Source organism: Archocentrus centrarchus, chromosome 15, assembly GCF_007364275.1.
Source record: "Archocentrus centrarchus isolate MPI-CPG fArcCen1 chromosome 15, fArcCen1, whole genome shotgun sequence".
Classification (NCBI taxonomy): Eukaryota; Metazoa; Chordata; class Actinopteri; order Cichliformes; family Cichlidae; genus Archocentrus; species Archocentrus centrarchus.
Window position 1 is genome coordinate 27,373,396 of NC_044360.1, and position 12,422 is coordinate 27,385,817.

Below are 12,422 nucleotides of genomic sequence, written 5' to 3' on the forward strand. Positions count from 1 at the left end.
TTAACCTCCTTGACAGAAGCAATAAAAGTTCTCCTTCTGTTCTCAGTAAATGATGGCACCTTACATGCAATACTGTCTACAGTCAAAATACGAAACAATTGTAGTCAAACTGATGCTGCAGTCACTGAAGCTGATGCGTAAACTTGTTGGCTGGCTGTAGTTTTTAATGATATGGTACCATGGCGTATAAGCAAGAGATGAAATGGTAATTGATGAAACTGATGCTTCTCCATGTCACAAGATCCCACCTTGACACAACAGTTGTTTTGTGAATGAAGGTTTTTAATAAAATGTTTCATGTCAAGACATTTCCATGTAGACCTTTTTACTGATTTTTGTAACATGAAGAAGAAAGGCGAAATATTAACATATGAAGCAATCATGAATAGATGAGAAGACCCAGGCTTACAATTTATGATTGAAACTCATCCAAATAATATACATGGGTATAAATGTAAAAATAAGAGTATGTGACTAAAAGCTAATGCTCTTTGTTATATGTGAAGGAAACTCTGCCTCCTCATTGTTCAGTCGGTCTTGACTGATGCACTGATTCATGGTCTGTGCTGCATTGTTAAAGCTTCAGGTTGCATGACTGGGAGCGCATAATTGTTCTGACTCGTTATGTCATTTTGACTCTTTCCAGCAGGAGGCTTGAAAGTTATGTGAACATAACACACACTCACACACACCTGCAGCAGAAAGCACCGCTGCTCCTGTTACAGTTCAGCTGCTGATTCCCTCTCTTCTCTCTGTGTGTTACAGGTGGAGGGGGTTGGCCTGTACTTCCGTCAGCAGCTCCTGCAGTCCCGTCATCGTGGCGCCTTTGAACTGGCTTATGTCGGCTTTGTACGCCTCACAGACATGTTGTGCAGGTGTGTATGTGTGTTCACGTTGAACATAAAGGGCCTGAAAGGTAATGCTGCCGGACGGCCACGGGCATTAGCTTCTATCATGACAGTGAGCGTCCGTGCGCCTTGTAATTAGCAGTAGGCGAGTCCCCTCCGTATCATTCCTCAGGTATAACACACCACAATTACATCAAGGCTGGATAATTGGATCTATTCAGAATCTGGTGCCCCTGGACGGCCAGCAGAAAGGCTTGGGTGTGAAAGGATCGAACTGGTTCTGACAGAGTAAGGCGGTGTTTCACAGGAAGCCCTCGCAGGCGCAGGGAGGCGCATGCAAGTTCTATCCAGAAAGGCCCAGACGTTCTATGGTACAATAATAATATCATTAAAATAAAGGTGGAGCTCATTTAAAGTGGACTAAGGCTATTAAATACTCATATCAACAAACAAATCAACATTTCGTATATATATGTCACAGAAAATATGATAAAGGAGGCCCTGAAGTCTTACATTAAGCAATAACAGAAAACGCTGGTCTCTTCAGCTTCAGTTTACAAATGCTGTGAACTGGTAAATACAGCTGACAGATCAAAGGCTCAATAATTAACATATCATCTTGATTAATGAATCTCAGACACAATCAGTAAAAACATAACCCATAACATTTTCAGACTTTTTCTTGGAAAACAACATTTTATCCATCTGCAAATCCCTTCTTTGCAGTATGGGGAAAGGAAATTATAGTTTTCCTACACTTAAATTGCACACTGAATGGTGATGGACTGGTCGGGCCTCAGTGCCAGCGTGCTGCCAGGAGCAGCGTTAAACTTGGCCGGAGTGTCGTGCGACACCAAACTCCTCTTCACCTGTGCTATTCATAGAAATAATCTCTCTATTATTCTCCTGAGGGGAAGAAAATATTTGTTTTAATTCTAAGCGACATGAAAGAATTTCTCACTTTCATGTACCTCCCAGTTTTCCTCAATGGTGGGTTGTGGAAAACGTCTTTAGCCCCGCGGCAGGTCACCAACCACAAAACCGTCACAGCAGTGTTGACTTTGAACCACCCAGTGCTGAGCAGTTAAAACAAAACTCACTTGTTTTGTTCTTGTGTAGAACGCAGCCTCTCTGTGTTGTGTAACATTTTAGTGGTTGTGTGTGGGAGTACTGGGAGTGTGTGTGTGTGTGTGTGTGTTCTCCTCTTAGGCTGTGTGGATGCAAATGTGTGTTTTCAGGAGGGAAAGAGCAATGTGTGGATGGTATGCAGGCCGTGTGCTGGGTTATGGGGTGTTGATTGCGGGGTGCTTAACCACGGCCTTTTGATGCTCTGCCTCAGGATCTGGCTTTGGTGTGTTTCACTGTGTTTGCACTCTTTCGCTGTCTCTTTGTCTCTCTCCATTCTTCTCAATTTTCACTTTCATTTACTCTTTCCATTTATCATCACTTTCTCTTTTCTTGTTTCTCTTTGGCTAAATTCTTTGGTTAGACAAGTGCATTTATATCTGCAATTGTTTATAGGAGTGGTTCCCAGTTTTTCTTTGTTTTTCTGAGGCATGCCCCCCAGCAGTACTGTCAGATGAACTCCTTTACCCCTTCATCAACACAACCCACCATGCTCCAAGTGTCTTCATTTCAATAGTTTTTAATCAACGTGTTATCTAACTATTAATCATATTAAATCCGGTGTTCTTACCATTTAAGTTAACTGTTCATTTTTACTGAGACTGATTAAGTTTGCATTCATTTAGCTAAAATTTAATGTAGCAAAAGCTGGATCCTTATCCACTGCTTTTTAAATGTAAGTCATTATTATGTCTTATAGCTATTTCATTCATTTATCCCCACTTTTAACTGCTGATTTCATAATTTATTCACTGCTTTTTACTATTTCAATCATGTACTATGCTGCAGCTGCATTTTAATCCATCACTCATAGGTAACCCAGTATACTTTAAAAATGCATCTGTCCTATGTTCTGTTAAAACAAATATTTAGATTGTCAGTTCATGTCAAATGTCATGTCTAAATAGCAGGAGTGGAGTGTTTTTAATTTCCATGAGTATACAGTACTGGGTAGAAGTATCCCTCATGTCTTTATATTTTCTAGGAAAATGGAAACTAAGTGCAGTGAACATACATGGAAACAGTATGTAAGGCAAAAACAGTGTTTTTACAGTTCTAACAAGCTTGAAAGTCGATATTTGGTATCATCTCCTTTATTCTTCAGCACCGCCCAAACTCTCTTTGGAAAACTCTCTTTGGAAAACTCTAACTTTTTAAAGCAGTCTTCAGGATAGTTCTCTTCAAAGCTCTTCTTTTGATGTTGGCTCTCTTTCGTTCTGCTCTCTGTCAAGATGATCAATCAACGTGGTAATGGCCGGGTCGCTCGCTAACTGTTATGATAGCGATCTGTTCTGCTAGCTAAATGCTGAAACTCAGCCCGGCGTGATGGTATCTCAGCAAGGTGCAGCACCAGCTCTGCAACATGACTAAAGATCCAATTTAAACTTGGTTCTTGCAAAGTGTCTTTTTTTTTATGCTTGAATGATTTATCGGTCAGTGTGAAGAGGCTTAACAAACAAAAATGGTGGATTGCTACAATGACTGAACTGAAAATGAGTGAAAAAGTAGAAAATGGTCAAAGTAAAACTTTGAAAGAACTTCAGAAATTCTGGAGGACTGTTGCTCAGGAACTTGGAACTAAAATATAAAGAAATGAGGGGTGGTGTAAAAGTTTTGCACAGTATTATAGCCTCAGCATTTGATTCATTGTCTAAGCTTTTAATATTTTACTTATTAATGTTAGTTCAATGATTGCATTTACCCATTACTTTAAAAATTTTCAACCGTTATCATTGCTTTTAGCTATTTTAATATTTATTTTATACTTTCTGCTATTTCAGACCATTTATTGAATAATTGTGGCCACCTTTATTAACATTTGTCTATCATTTTAGTAATTTTCACTATTTATTTTTGCTTTCGGCTGTTTTATTCCTCACTTTTGTAATTTAGTTATTTTTGTACTGATCTTAGCTAGCATTTCAGCCATCTACTACTATCACTACTCATGGAGCCACTTGGGCTAACCATTACAACCATGTTCCTCTTACTTTTAGCCATTTTATCTATCTTTGTGTTTTGAGCTATTTTATTGTTTCTTTACTGCTTTTTTTTACTTTTCTAATCACTTTTTCTCAGCTAGTCTTATTTTTGACCATTTCCTTTCAGCTGTTTTACATTAGACATTTTTGAGCTGTGCATTTTAACCTTTATTCACAACTTTTTACTATTTTAGTAATTTATCCATTGCTTACAGCTACCTGTGTTTAATAAATAAATGAATAAATAGATAAAATGTGTCTGTTAGCTTGTTGTTTCAGCTAGCCAGTGATTTTAGCAGACTGTTCAGTGTGACTTGCAGCAGGTGGTGTTGCTGTGTTATACTCTGTTCAACATGTGCATGTTTTTAAATTCAAATTTAATATTTTTATTTTATTTTCATTGAGCTCTGTAATGTTTTCCCCACAGCACCAGTAAACTGTATGAGAACCTCTGGATCTTCCAGTACCCTGAACAGAGAACTGGATTGCAGCATGCACTCACTGTGTGATGTTTGCATCCTCATTGAGAGGCTGCATTATGCAGCAGTGATGTTGTTGTTGTTGTTGTTTTAATTTGGCCTCTCTTTTGTCAAACAGCTGTGACAGATCAGTGTGTGTCCACCAGATCTGCCTCAGAAATGACAGTTTTTTTTTTTTTAGCTGCCAGTTTTGGCACTTTTTCAAAAAAGGAAACTCTACTGTGAGATCTTTCTGATTGTCAAAGCAGATATTAACATGCTAAAATGTGTTTACAGACATTATGTGATCCAGGTTTGATGAGAGTGGAGTCTTTGGTGTATTTGGACACGGATGCAACACTGTGCAGTATGACTTTACTAATAGGTGCACTACTGTACACAGGGACTCTCAAATGATTTTACCATTGCTGCTTATTAACATGCTTGTTTGTGTGTGCGCGTGTTTGTGTGTGTGTGTGTGTGTGTGTATGTGCAAGGAGTGGAAGTGTGGCCCTGCAGCAGCTTCCTGCCCGCTGGCTTTCTGAGGTTCTGGAAGAGGTCAAATCCAGTGACCCATCGTCTAAGCTGTGCGCCACACGGCGAAGCGCTGGAATACCTTTCTACATCCAGGTGTGTGAGCAATATTTTGAAAGATATAAACAGAACAAATGGTCTAAAAAAGGATCCAAATGGTGCTTGTAATGTTTTCGTTGTGTTGCTGACTTCAATTTTGGCAAGAGCTTAATGTTTAAATTTCAGACACTTCAGAACCCACAGGGCCTTTTCAGTAAACAGCACATTCCTCCGATTTAGCTTCTTCAGAGTGTGTGGTGGAGCAGCGGTCACACCAATTTCTTCCTGAGTATATCCCTGTCAGGACACAGTGACCCTTTGTTGCTGTTAATTGCTTCTCTTGCTTCATCTGATAACAGAACAGAAACGTGTCGCTGCCAATTTCAGTGATCGTCCTGAAGATGAGAAGTGAAGACCATGAGCAGTTTCCATTTGGTCAGAATTAAGGTTTTGCAATAGAAATCTTGTGTTTTTGTGTTCCTGATTACTCCCAAAAGTAGTGCAATAAGCAGTTCTTGGCATAACAGTGAAGCACTCATGCTGGAAGAACACTGCGTCCCCCCCCCCCATGCACATAACACCCTGACATCATAATCACACACACACAAACACACACTGTCTTCTGGTTGTCCCTCCAATCACGAATTGCACAAACAGCTAACAGTGTGTTAGTCTTTGACTGCTTCACACTGTATTCAGCCTCAGCTCGCCCCTTCACTTCCTTTGATTCCTGATATTGAAACTAGACATGACTGAGGTGATGTGTTATCAGCAGTAATTTGGAAGTGGGTTGCTCTTTCTTGTGGTTTTGGTCAGACAGCCGCACCGCTGATGTCGCTGACTCTGTTTTGTTTTCATGTGATTGTATGCCAGGCACGTGTGCTGCCTGAAAAAGGTAGCTGGATTGAATTGGATTCTTCACATTAGTTTTAAATGAATTTCCATGTTTCAAAAGCATAGCACAGTCTGAGCATTTTCTGTGAGCATCCCTCATGAATAAGAAAGGAACAGAAGTGTAACGGGGCAGGACAGAGCATGACAAGTAACAAGGCTGGGTGACTAAAGCTGAGGATGAAGGGGGATGGAGAGACAGAGAAGATAAGATAATGGTGAAAAAGGCAGAGGATGTCTGAGGAGAAGCAGAGGTTGCCACCTTGGCAGAGCTCCGGACTGCATTCCTCCACACAGACATCCGGGAAGGCTGGCTCCTGCTCTCACCTCATGCTGGTCCTGACGAGTTCATAGGAACCAGGCTAGCCCTCCTTTTCCTCTTGCCTTTCTGTACTTCTAACCTCAAAGAGTTCATAAGAGCCAGGCAGACCCCCCCCCCCCTACCTCGCTCCATCTCGTCCTTCAAGGTCTCAGTCTTTACCATAAGCCAGTTCAAGACACAGCTGGCTCCCATCAGCTCCAGCAGCGAGATGACTTTTTTCTCACACAGCAAAGTGCCGTCACCTCCACACTCCACAACACTGCACACATTCCCATTTCCCACTACAAGGTCATACAAATGATCTCATCCAGCCAGCCTGTCAGAGTAGACAAACTTATGTAATTTTATATCTGTCTTTTTTTATTATTACCATACCAGCCTGGCTCAGTGTAGAGGTCAACAATAAAAACAAGAAACAGACCGTTTAGTAGATGGATATAGCCATTGTGAGATCACCCATTGGTTCAAGGTCCTTTTGAAGGCTAGTGCTGACTGTTTTCCCCTTCACAAATCTGTGTTTGGAAACCGGACCTTAAGAGAAACTATGGGATACTGTAAGTTAGCAACTTGTCAATCATAAAGTAAGCCCACCCTAAAGCATAACTTTCTTTATCCTCCTTTTTTATTATAATTATAGTCTCTTAATGTTGTGTTATGTATGACTTGAAAGTAGCATTGGAGTATAAGCTCATCACAGGAAAGTATTTAGGTCATAAGTCAAGTGAGCAGTGGGGATGCTTTCCCATGGACTTCTTTCAGAAGAGCCAGCACCTGCTGGCCATTGGAATGAATGCAGGTTTCAAACACTTAAAGCTACAGCCATCTTTTATATTTAGTTTATGGTAAGAAGTAACCTGCATCAGTTTCCTTTATTTAATAATTAGTATAAGTTGTGTACCATAAACTGTATTATTGCAACTGATAATTTAAGGTGTGATATCAGTTAAAGGTGTCAATTGATGGTTTTTCATTATTTTTGCAGCTGCACAGAAAGAAACACTTAAAGCTTCTGAAATTTAACAAATTCCCAAACTTCTTAAAGTAAGAAGGATTGTAATTTCTTTTTATCCACTTGAGTTTCTTACTATAATATGGATTGATGCAGTAGCTGGAAAAGGCTGTTTGCTGTGCAGCAACAACCACAGCACATCACACTTGCAGTGATAATGTGATCTTGTCTTTTGACAAGTCTCATCAGGAAAAACAGAAAACCAATACAGGTGAGGTCCTCATGAAACTTTGTAAAAATGGACTAATTATGTCCATTTCCAGCTCCATAGTTTCCTACTAGAGTAGCTTTGAATCGATTCTGTTCGTAATTTTATGGACAGAATTTCTAGGCGTAGCCAGGTGGTGCAATCTCATTTCTGCTCTTTGTGGGTGATGCGTTGTTGGCTTCATCAGGTGTCCTCCAGCTCGCAGTGGAACGGTTCGCAGCCGAGTGTGAAGCGGCTGGCATGACAGTTAGAATCTCTATGTCTGAGGCCATGGTCCTCAGTCGGAACAGGGTGGAGTGCCCACTCTGTCTCAGGGATGAGTTGCTGCCCTAAGTAGAGGAGTTTAAGTGTCTCGGGGTCTTGTTCACGAGTCACGGGAGATGGGAGCGAGAAGTTGACAGACAGATCGGGGCTGCATCCATAGTGATGCGGATGCTGCACCGGTCTATGGTGGTGAAGAGGGAGCTGAGTGTGAATGCAAAGCTGTCGATTTACTGGGCAATCTACATCCCCACCCTCACCTATGGTCATGAGCTTTGGGTAGTGACCAAAAGAATGAGATCGCGAGTACAAGCGGGAGAAATGAGCGTCCTCTGGAGGGTGGCTGGCCTCTACTTTAGAGAGAGGGTGAGGAGTGCAGCCATTTGGGAGGGGCTCAAAGTAGAGCTGCTGGTCCACCACATCGATAGGAGCCAGTTGAGGTGGTTCAGGCATCTGACTAGGATGGGTGCCTCTTGGGTGAGGTGTTTCGGGCATGTCCTACTAGGAGGAGGCCCGGGGGCAGGCCAGGACACACTGGAGAGATTATATCTCTCAGCTGGCCTGGGAACTCCTTGGTGTTCCCACAGATGAGCTGGAGGAGGTGGCTGGAGAGATAGAAGTCTGGTCTTCTCTGCTTAGGCTGCTGCCCACCGACCTGGCCCCCACGTAAGCAGAAGAAAATGATGGATGGGTGGATGGATGGCTTTCAAGCCTCACAGTTCAATAATAATCTTTATTGAGCTCATACTGAGTCTTTGTAGCCCATCAGTTCATACCCTGTTGGAAAGAAGCAGTTTAGCCTCCCTATAAGCCAACTGTCTTTCTGATTGGCTGTTCCTCACAACCAGAAGGTTGGAACAGAAGGTGGGTGGGGCTTCTGTGATCACAGCTTGATAGTTAGATGACCATATAAGGATATCCACTCTTACTGTCATTATAAGTTTGTTGATTTTTCAGTTGTCAGTGCCACAAGTTAAAATATTTTTTTATTGGTTTATTTTTGTGTACATAGGTCAAAGATTTGTGTAATTTGTTGTAATTTTCTACCTGTATGTATGTTTTTCCCCAGGCTCTGCTCTCCTCTGAGCCCAAGTCCTCCAGCTGCAGTCTGTTGAAGATGACCATGAGAGAGCTGATCGCGTTAGCCATGCCCTCTGCTGACAGGAACACTGACACCTCCACTGTGCCTCAGGTTTCACCACCTAGCGCCTCAAATCATACCTGTAGTCAGATCTTACTTGGAAGTGAGATTTCCTAAACACAATGATATAGCATAACTGCACAGAGGGTAATTTTTATGATCACCTTAATGTTTCTGATGCTGTATTCGAGGCTGAATTTTATCTCTGGCCCTCAACCATAGGTCCATGCCCTGAACATCCTCAGGGCTCTGTACAGGGACACTCGTCTGGGGGAAAACATCGTTCCTTTCGTCTCAGAAGGAATGCAGGCTGCAGTGCTGGGCTTCACCTCTCCTGTCTGGGCGGTGAGTTCATGCCTTTTGCCTCATCATTACCTGCATCATCCTGTCATGTTGATAATTTGCTCATAAATATTCTCTCTCTTTGTATTTGATTTTCTTAACTTCCCTTTGTTTTTGTTTCCCAGGTGAGGAACTCCTCCACACTTCTTTTCAGCACTCTGATCACAAGGATTTTTGGAGTGAAGAAAGGGAAGGACGAACACTCGAAAAAGAACAGGTCTGCTGATTCTCCTGCTCTTGAGCTCATCTGCCCAGTTCTAGTTTAAAGTCCTGTGCATCATTGAATGTAAAGTCCAAAAAGTTACAATTATTGATATAAAAAAGAAACTTGTTTAACACTGTGCATTATGTAAAACAAACAAAAATCGGTGGAATTTTTCACATAATTCAACAGATATACACTAAGACATATAAATCAGATATTTATCCTACTAGACTTAAAGGTTGTGTTTCATGGAATGTAATTAATACAGATTAACATTATGTTTTTACTACAACAATAGTAAAACTATCAAAATAAACATTTAATATTCTTAAAGCCAAGGTAATAAAAGAGGCACCTTTAAACACTTGTTATATTACACCACAAGGGGGTGCTGTTGTAACACCATCTTGGCGAAGGGGAGTTTTTCACTCTGCTCAGACTTGCTGGCTGTAAATTATTGCTGTGGAGATGCAGGTTTTCCTCTGTTCCTGGATTATCAATAAGGAAATGACACGGGAAGCACAGAAAAGGGGACGTCTCGCTTAAAAATGTGAAACGCAAACACCAACTCTAAATTATAAGTTAGGCTTCTCAGAGGAGGTCAGCAAAATAACAGAAAAGGTGCAAAAAGGTATCATTCTGGTGCTTTTGGGGGGGGGGGGGGGGGTGCTTATAGTTATACATAGTGAACAGTGTGGTGAATGATTAAACACACAGAGACAATGCAGGTCACTAAAAGTGATACTTGAAGCTTGAAACTTGATTTACTAAAACTGAAAGGGATGGATCACATGAGTATGAGTCACACCTTAGTTATACTGCTTTAGGCTTAGACTGCTGGGGGGGGGGGCTTATTCCCCTTCTTTCACTCTCCATATATATTATTGTCTCTCTTCTCTTCTGTGGTTTTGTGTTTTGTCCTGTTTCTTGTTTGCCGTCTCTCTGTGCTCATCATGTCTGTCTTCTCTCTCTCTTTTTTTTTTTTTTCTCAGCACCAAGCCAGTGTTGGCAGTTGGTTTCTGTTCTTGTTGGTCTCTTCCTATTAAAAGGAAGCTCTTTCTCCCCGCTGTCACCAAGTGCTGCTCATAGCAAATTATCTGATGTCTGGTTCTCTCTCTCTGTCTAATATTGTAAAACTAGCAGTCCCAACAACACAGGTGATGAGCTGTTAGCTGTTCAGTGTTTATATACTATGATATATTTATATGCTGGGTTTTGGGTTGTGCAGATGATGGATCTGTTCGTTATTTTAGCTGGAAGGTTATCAGCTCCGCTGTCAAAGATTGTTTGAAAGATTGTGGATTGTTCTTGGGGTTTCAGAAAGAGTCTTAAATTTTAACAGGCTCCCAAAGCCTTGTCAAACCACCATCCAAGTGTTTGGAAACCTTGGAATTAAAAATTATAGCCTGCGCTCATCAAGTGTTCTTTCTAAGTATGTTTTATAATCTGTTGTCTCCAACTTGAGTGCAGAATAACAGGATAGACTCACTCAACAGAGTGTATATAAAAGGTAGATGTTGCCACTGTGATGCCACCCACTGGTTTGTGAAGCCATGTTGAAACCTCGGTTTTAACATTTTGTCTCTGGCCGTCTTGGATTTTGGGAGGCAGAAGTGACAATATTTGAATGCGAGGAGTGCTAACACTAGCAAGCTTGGCTAACTGTCTGTTGTCTGTTGTGGTGAAGCTCCCTGGAGTTGTTAAAAAAAAAATGGAGATTTTTTTTTTGTCATAAAGCCACAAGTTGTAAACTTGTATCTCCTTGTATCACACTGTGTCATTATTTATTTAACAAAAACTAAGCCAAAATGCAGAATGTTTAAGTAGCTTCTAGAACCACCTTTAGCAGCAACAACTTGAAGTAATCATTTTCTGTATGACTATCAGTCTCTCACATTGTTGTGGATGAATTTTGGTCCACTCTTCTTTACAACATAGCTTTATTTTATCAAGGTTTGCGGGCATTCATTCATCCACAGCTCTCTTAAGGGTCTGCCACAGAATTTCAGTCAGGTTGAGGACGTTGATCGGGCCGTGTTTTTCTTTTTCGGTCATTCTGCTGCAGATTTGCTGCTGTGCTTTGGATCATTGCTGAATAGCAGAGTTTTACTAGAGCTTCAGCTGTCATGCAGATTGCCTCATATTTGACTCTAGAATACTTTGGCATTCAGAGGAGTGGTCGACTCAGTGACTGCAAGGTGTGCAGGTCCTGTGGCTGCAACACAAGCCTAAATCATCACCCCTCCACCACCACGCTGATAGCTGGTAGCTGGTATGAGGTGTTGGTGCTCATCTGCTGTTTTTGGGGTTCCCCAGATGAGATGCTGTGCTATAGGGCCAAACATCACTTTGGTCTTTTCTGTCCAAAGGACATTCTCTTGTTTTTTTCAGATGCTGCTTTACAAACCCAAGCCATGCTGCCACGTTCTTTTCACAGAGAAGAGGCTTTCTCCTTGAAACACTTCCAAACAAGCCACACTTCTTAAGTTTTTTTTTCTAATTGTACCACCATGAACTTTAACATTTAACATGCTAACTGAGGCCTGTAGAGTCTGAGATTTAGCTCTTGGTTTTTTTGCACTTTCTCTGAGCATTGCACGGTCTGACCTTTAGCTGCTGATCTTCTTAGGAGTGGGCATCCTGTCTTGAATACTTTCCATAATAATCTTTCTCTCTGCTCCAGGCAAACTACCAAACTTCTGCTTTTATAGAGGTGCACACACTTGCTGTTGATAATCGACTGCCTTTGATTCCCACCACCTGGCTGCTAGTTACTCTCTTCATGCCTATAGAAGCAGGAAGGGTGAACTTTTTCAAACACTGCTTCTGCATTTTGGATTAATTTTGGTTAAATAAATAATGACAGTGTAATGTGTCATGTGGTGTTGTTCATCTGTGGTTGTATTTATTTTATTTTAAGACCTGCTGAGGGCCAGTTATTTTTATTATATCCTGATATGTGAATCCTTAGAAGGTGTGTTTTTGTAAACCATGACTGCATGAACATTTGGGAGGTTTCCATTATTCAGTGGCTGCAGGCTTTTCATTGTTACTGTG

The 12,422-nt window shown here is 41.2% G+C and overlaps 1 protein-coding gene across 3 annotated transcripts in view; it reads left to right on the plus strand.

Moving 5' to 3' along the window:
• The window catches only part of thada (THADA armadillo repeat containing), a 143,449-nt gene that overhangs the window by 48,048 nt on the left and 82,979 nt on the right, over positions 1–12,422 (plus strand). For all 3 annotated transcript variants that reach the window (XM_030747775.1, XM_030747774.1, XM_030747776.1), the window contains 5 exons: positions 766–875; positions 4,911–5,043; positions 8,747–8,869; positions 9,041–9,163; positions 9,286–9,377. In XM_030747775.1, the coding sequence (XP_030603635.1) occupies positions 766–875; positions 4,911–5,043; positions 8,747–8,869; positions 9,041–9,163; positions 9,286–9,377 (581 nt within the window). The remainder of the gene's footprint in view (positions 1–765; positions 876–4,910; positions 5,044–8,746; positions 8,870–9,040; positions 9,164–9,285; positions 9,378–12,422) is intronic.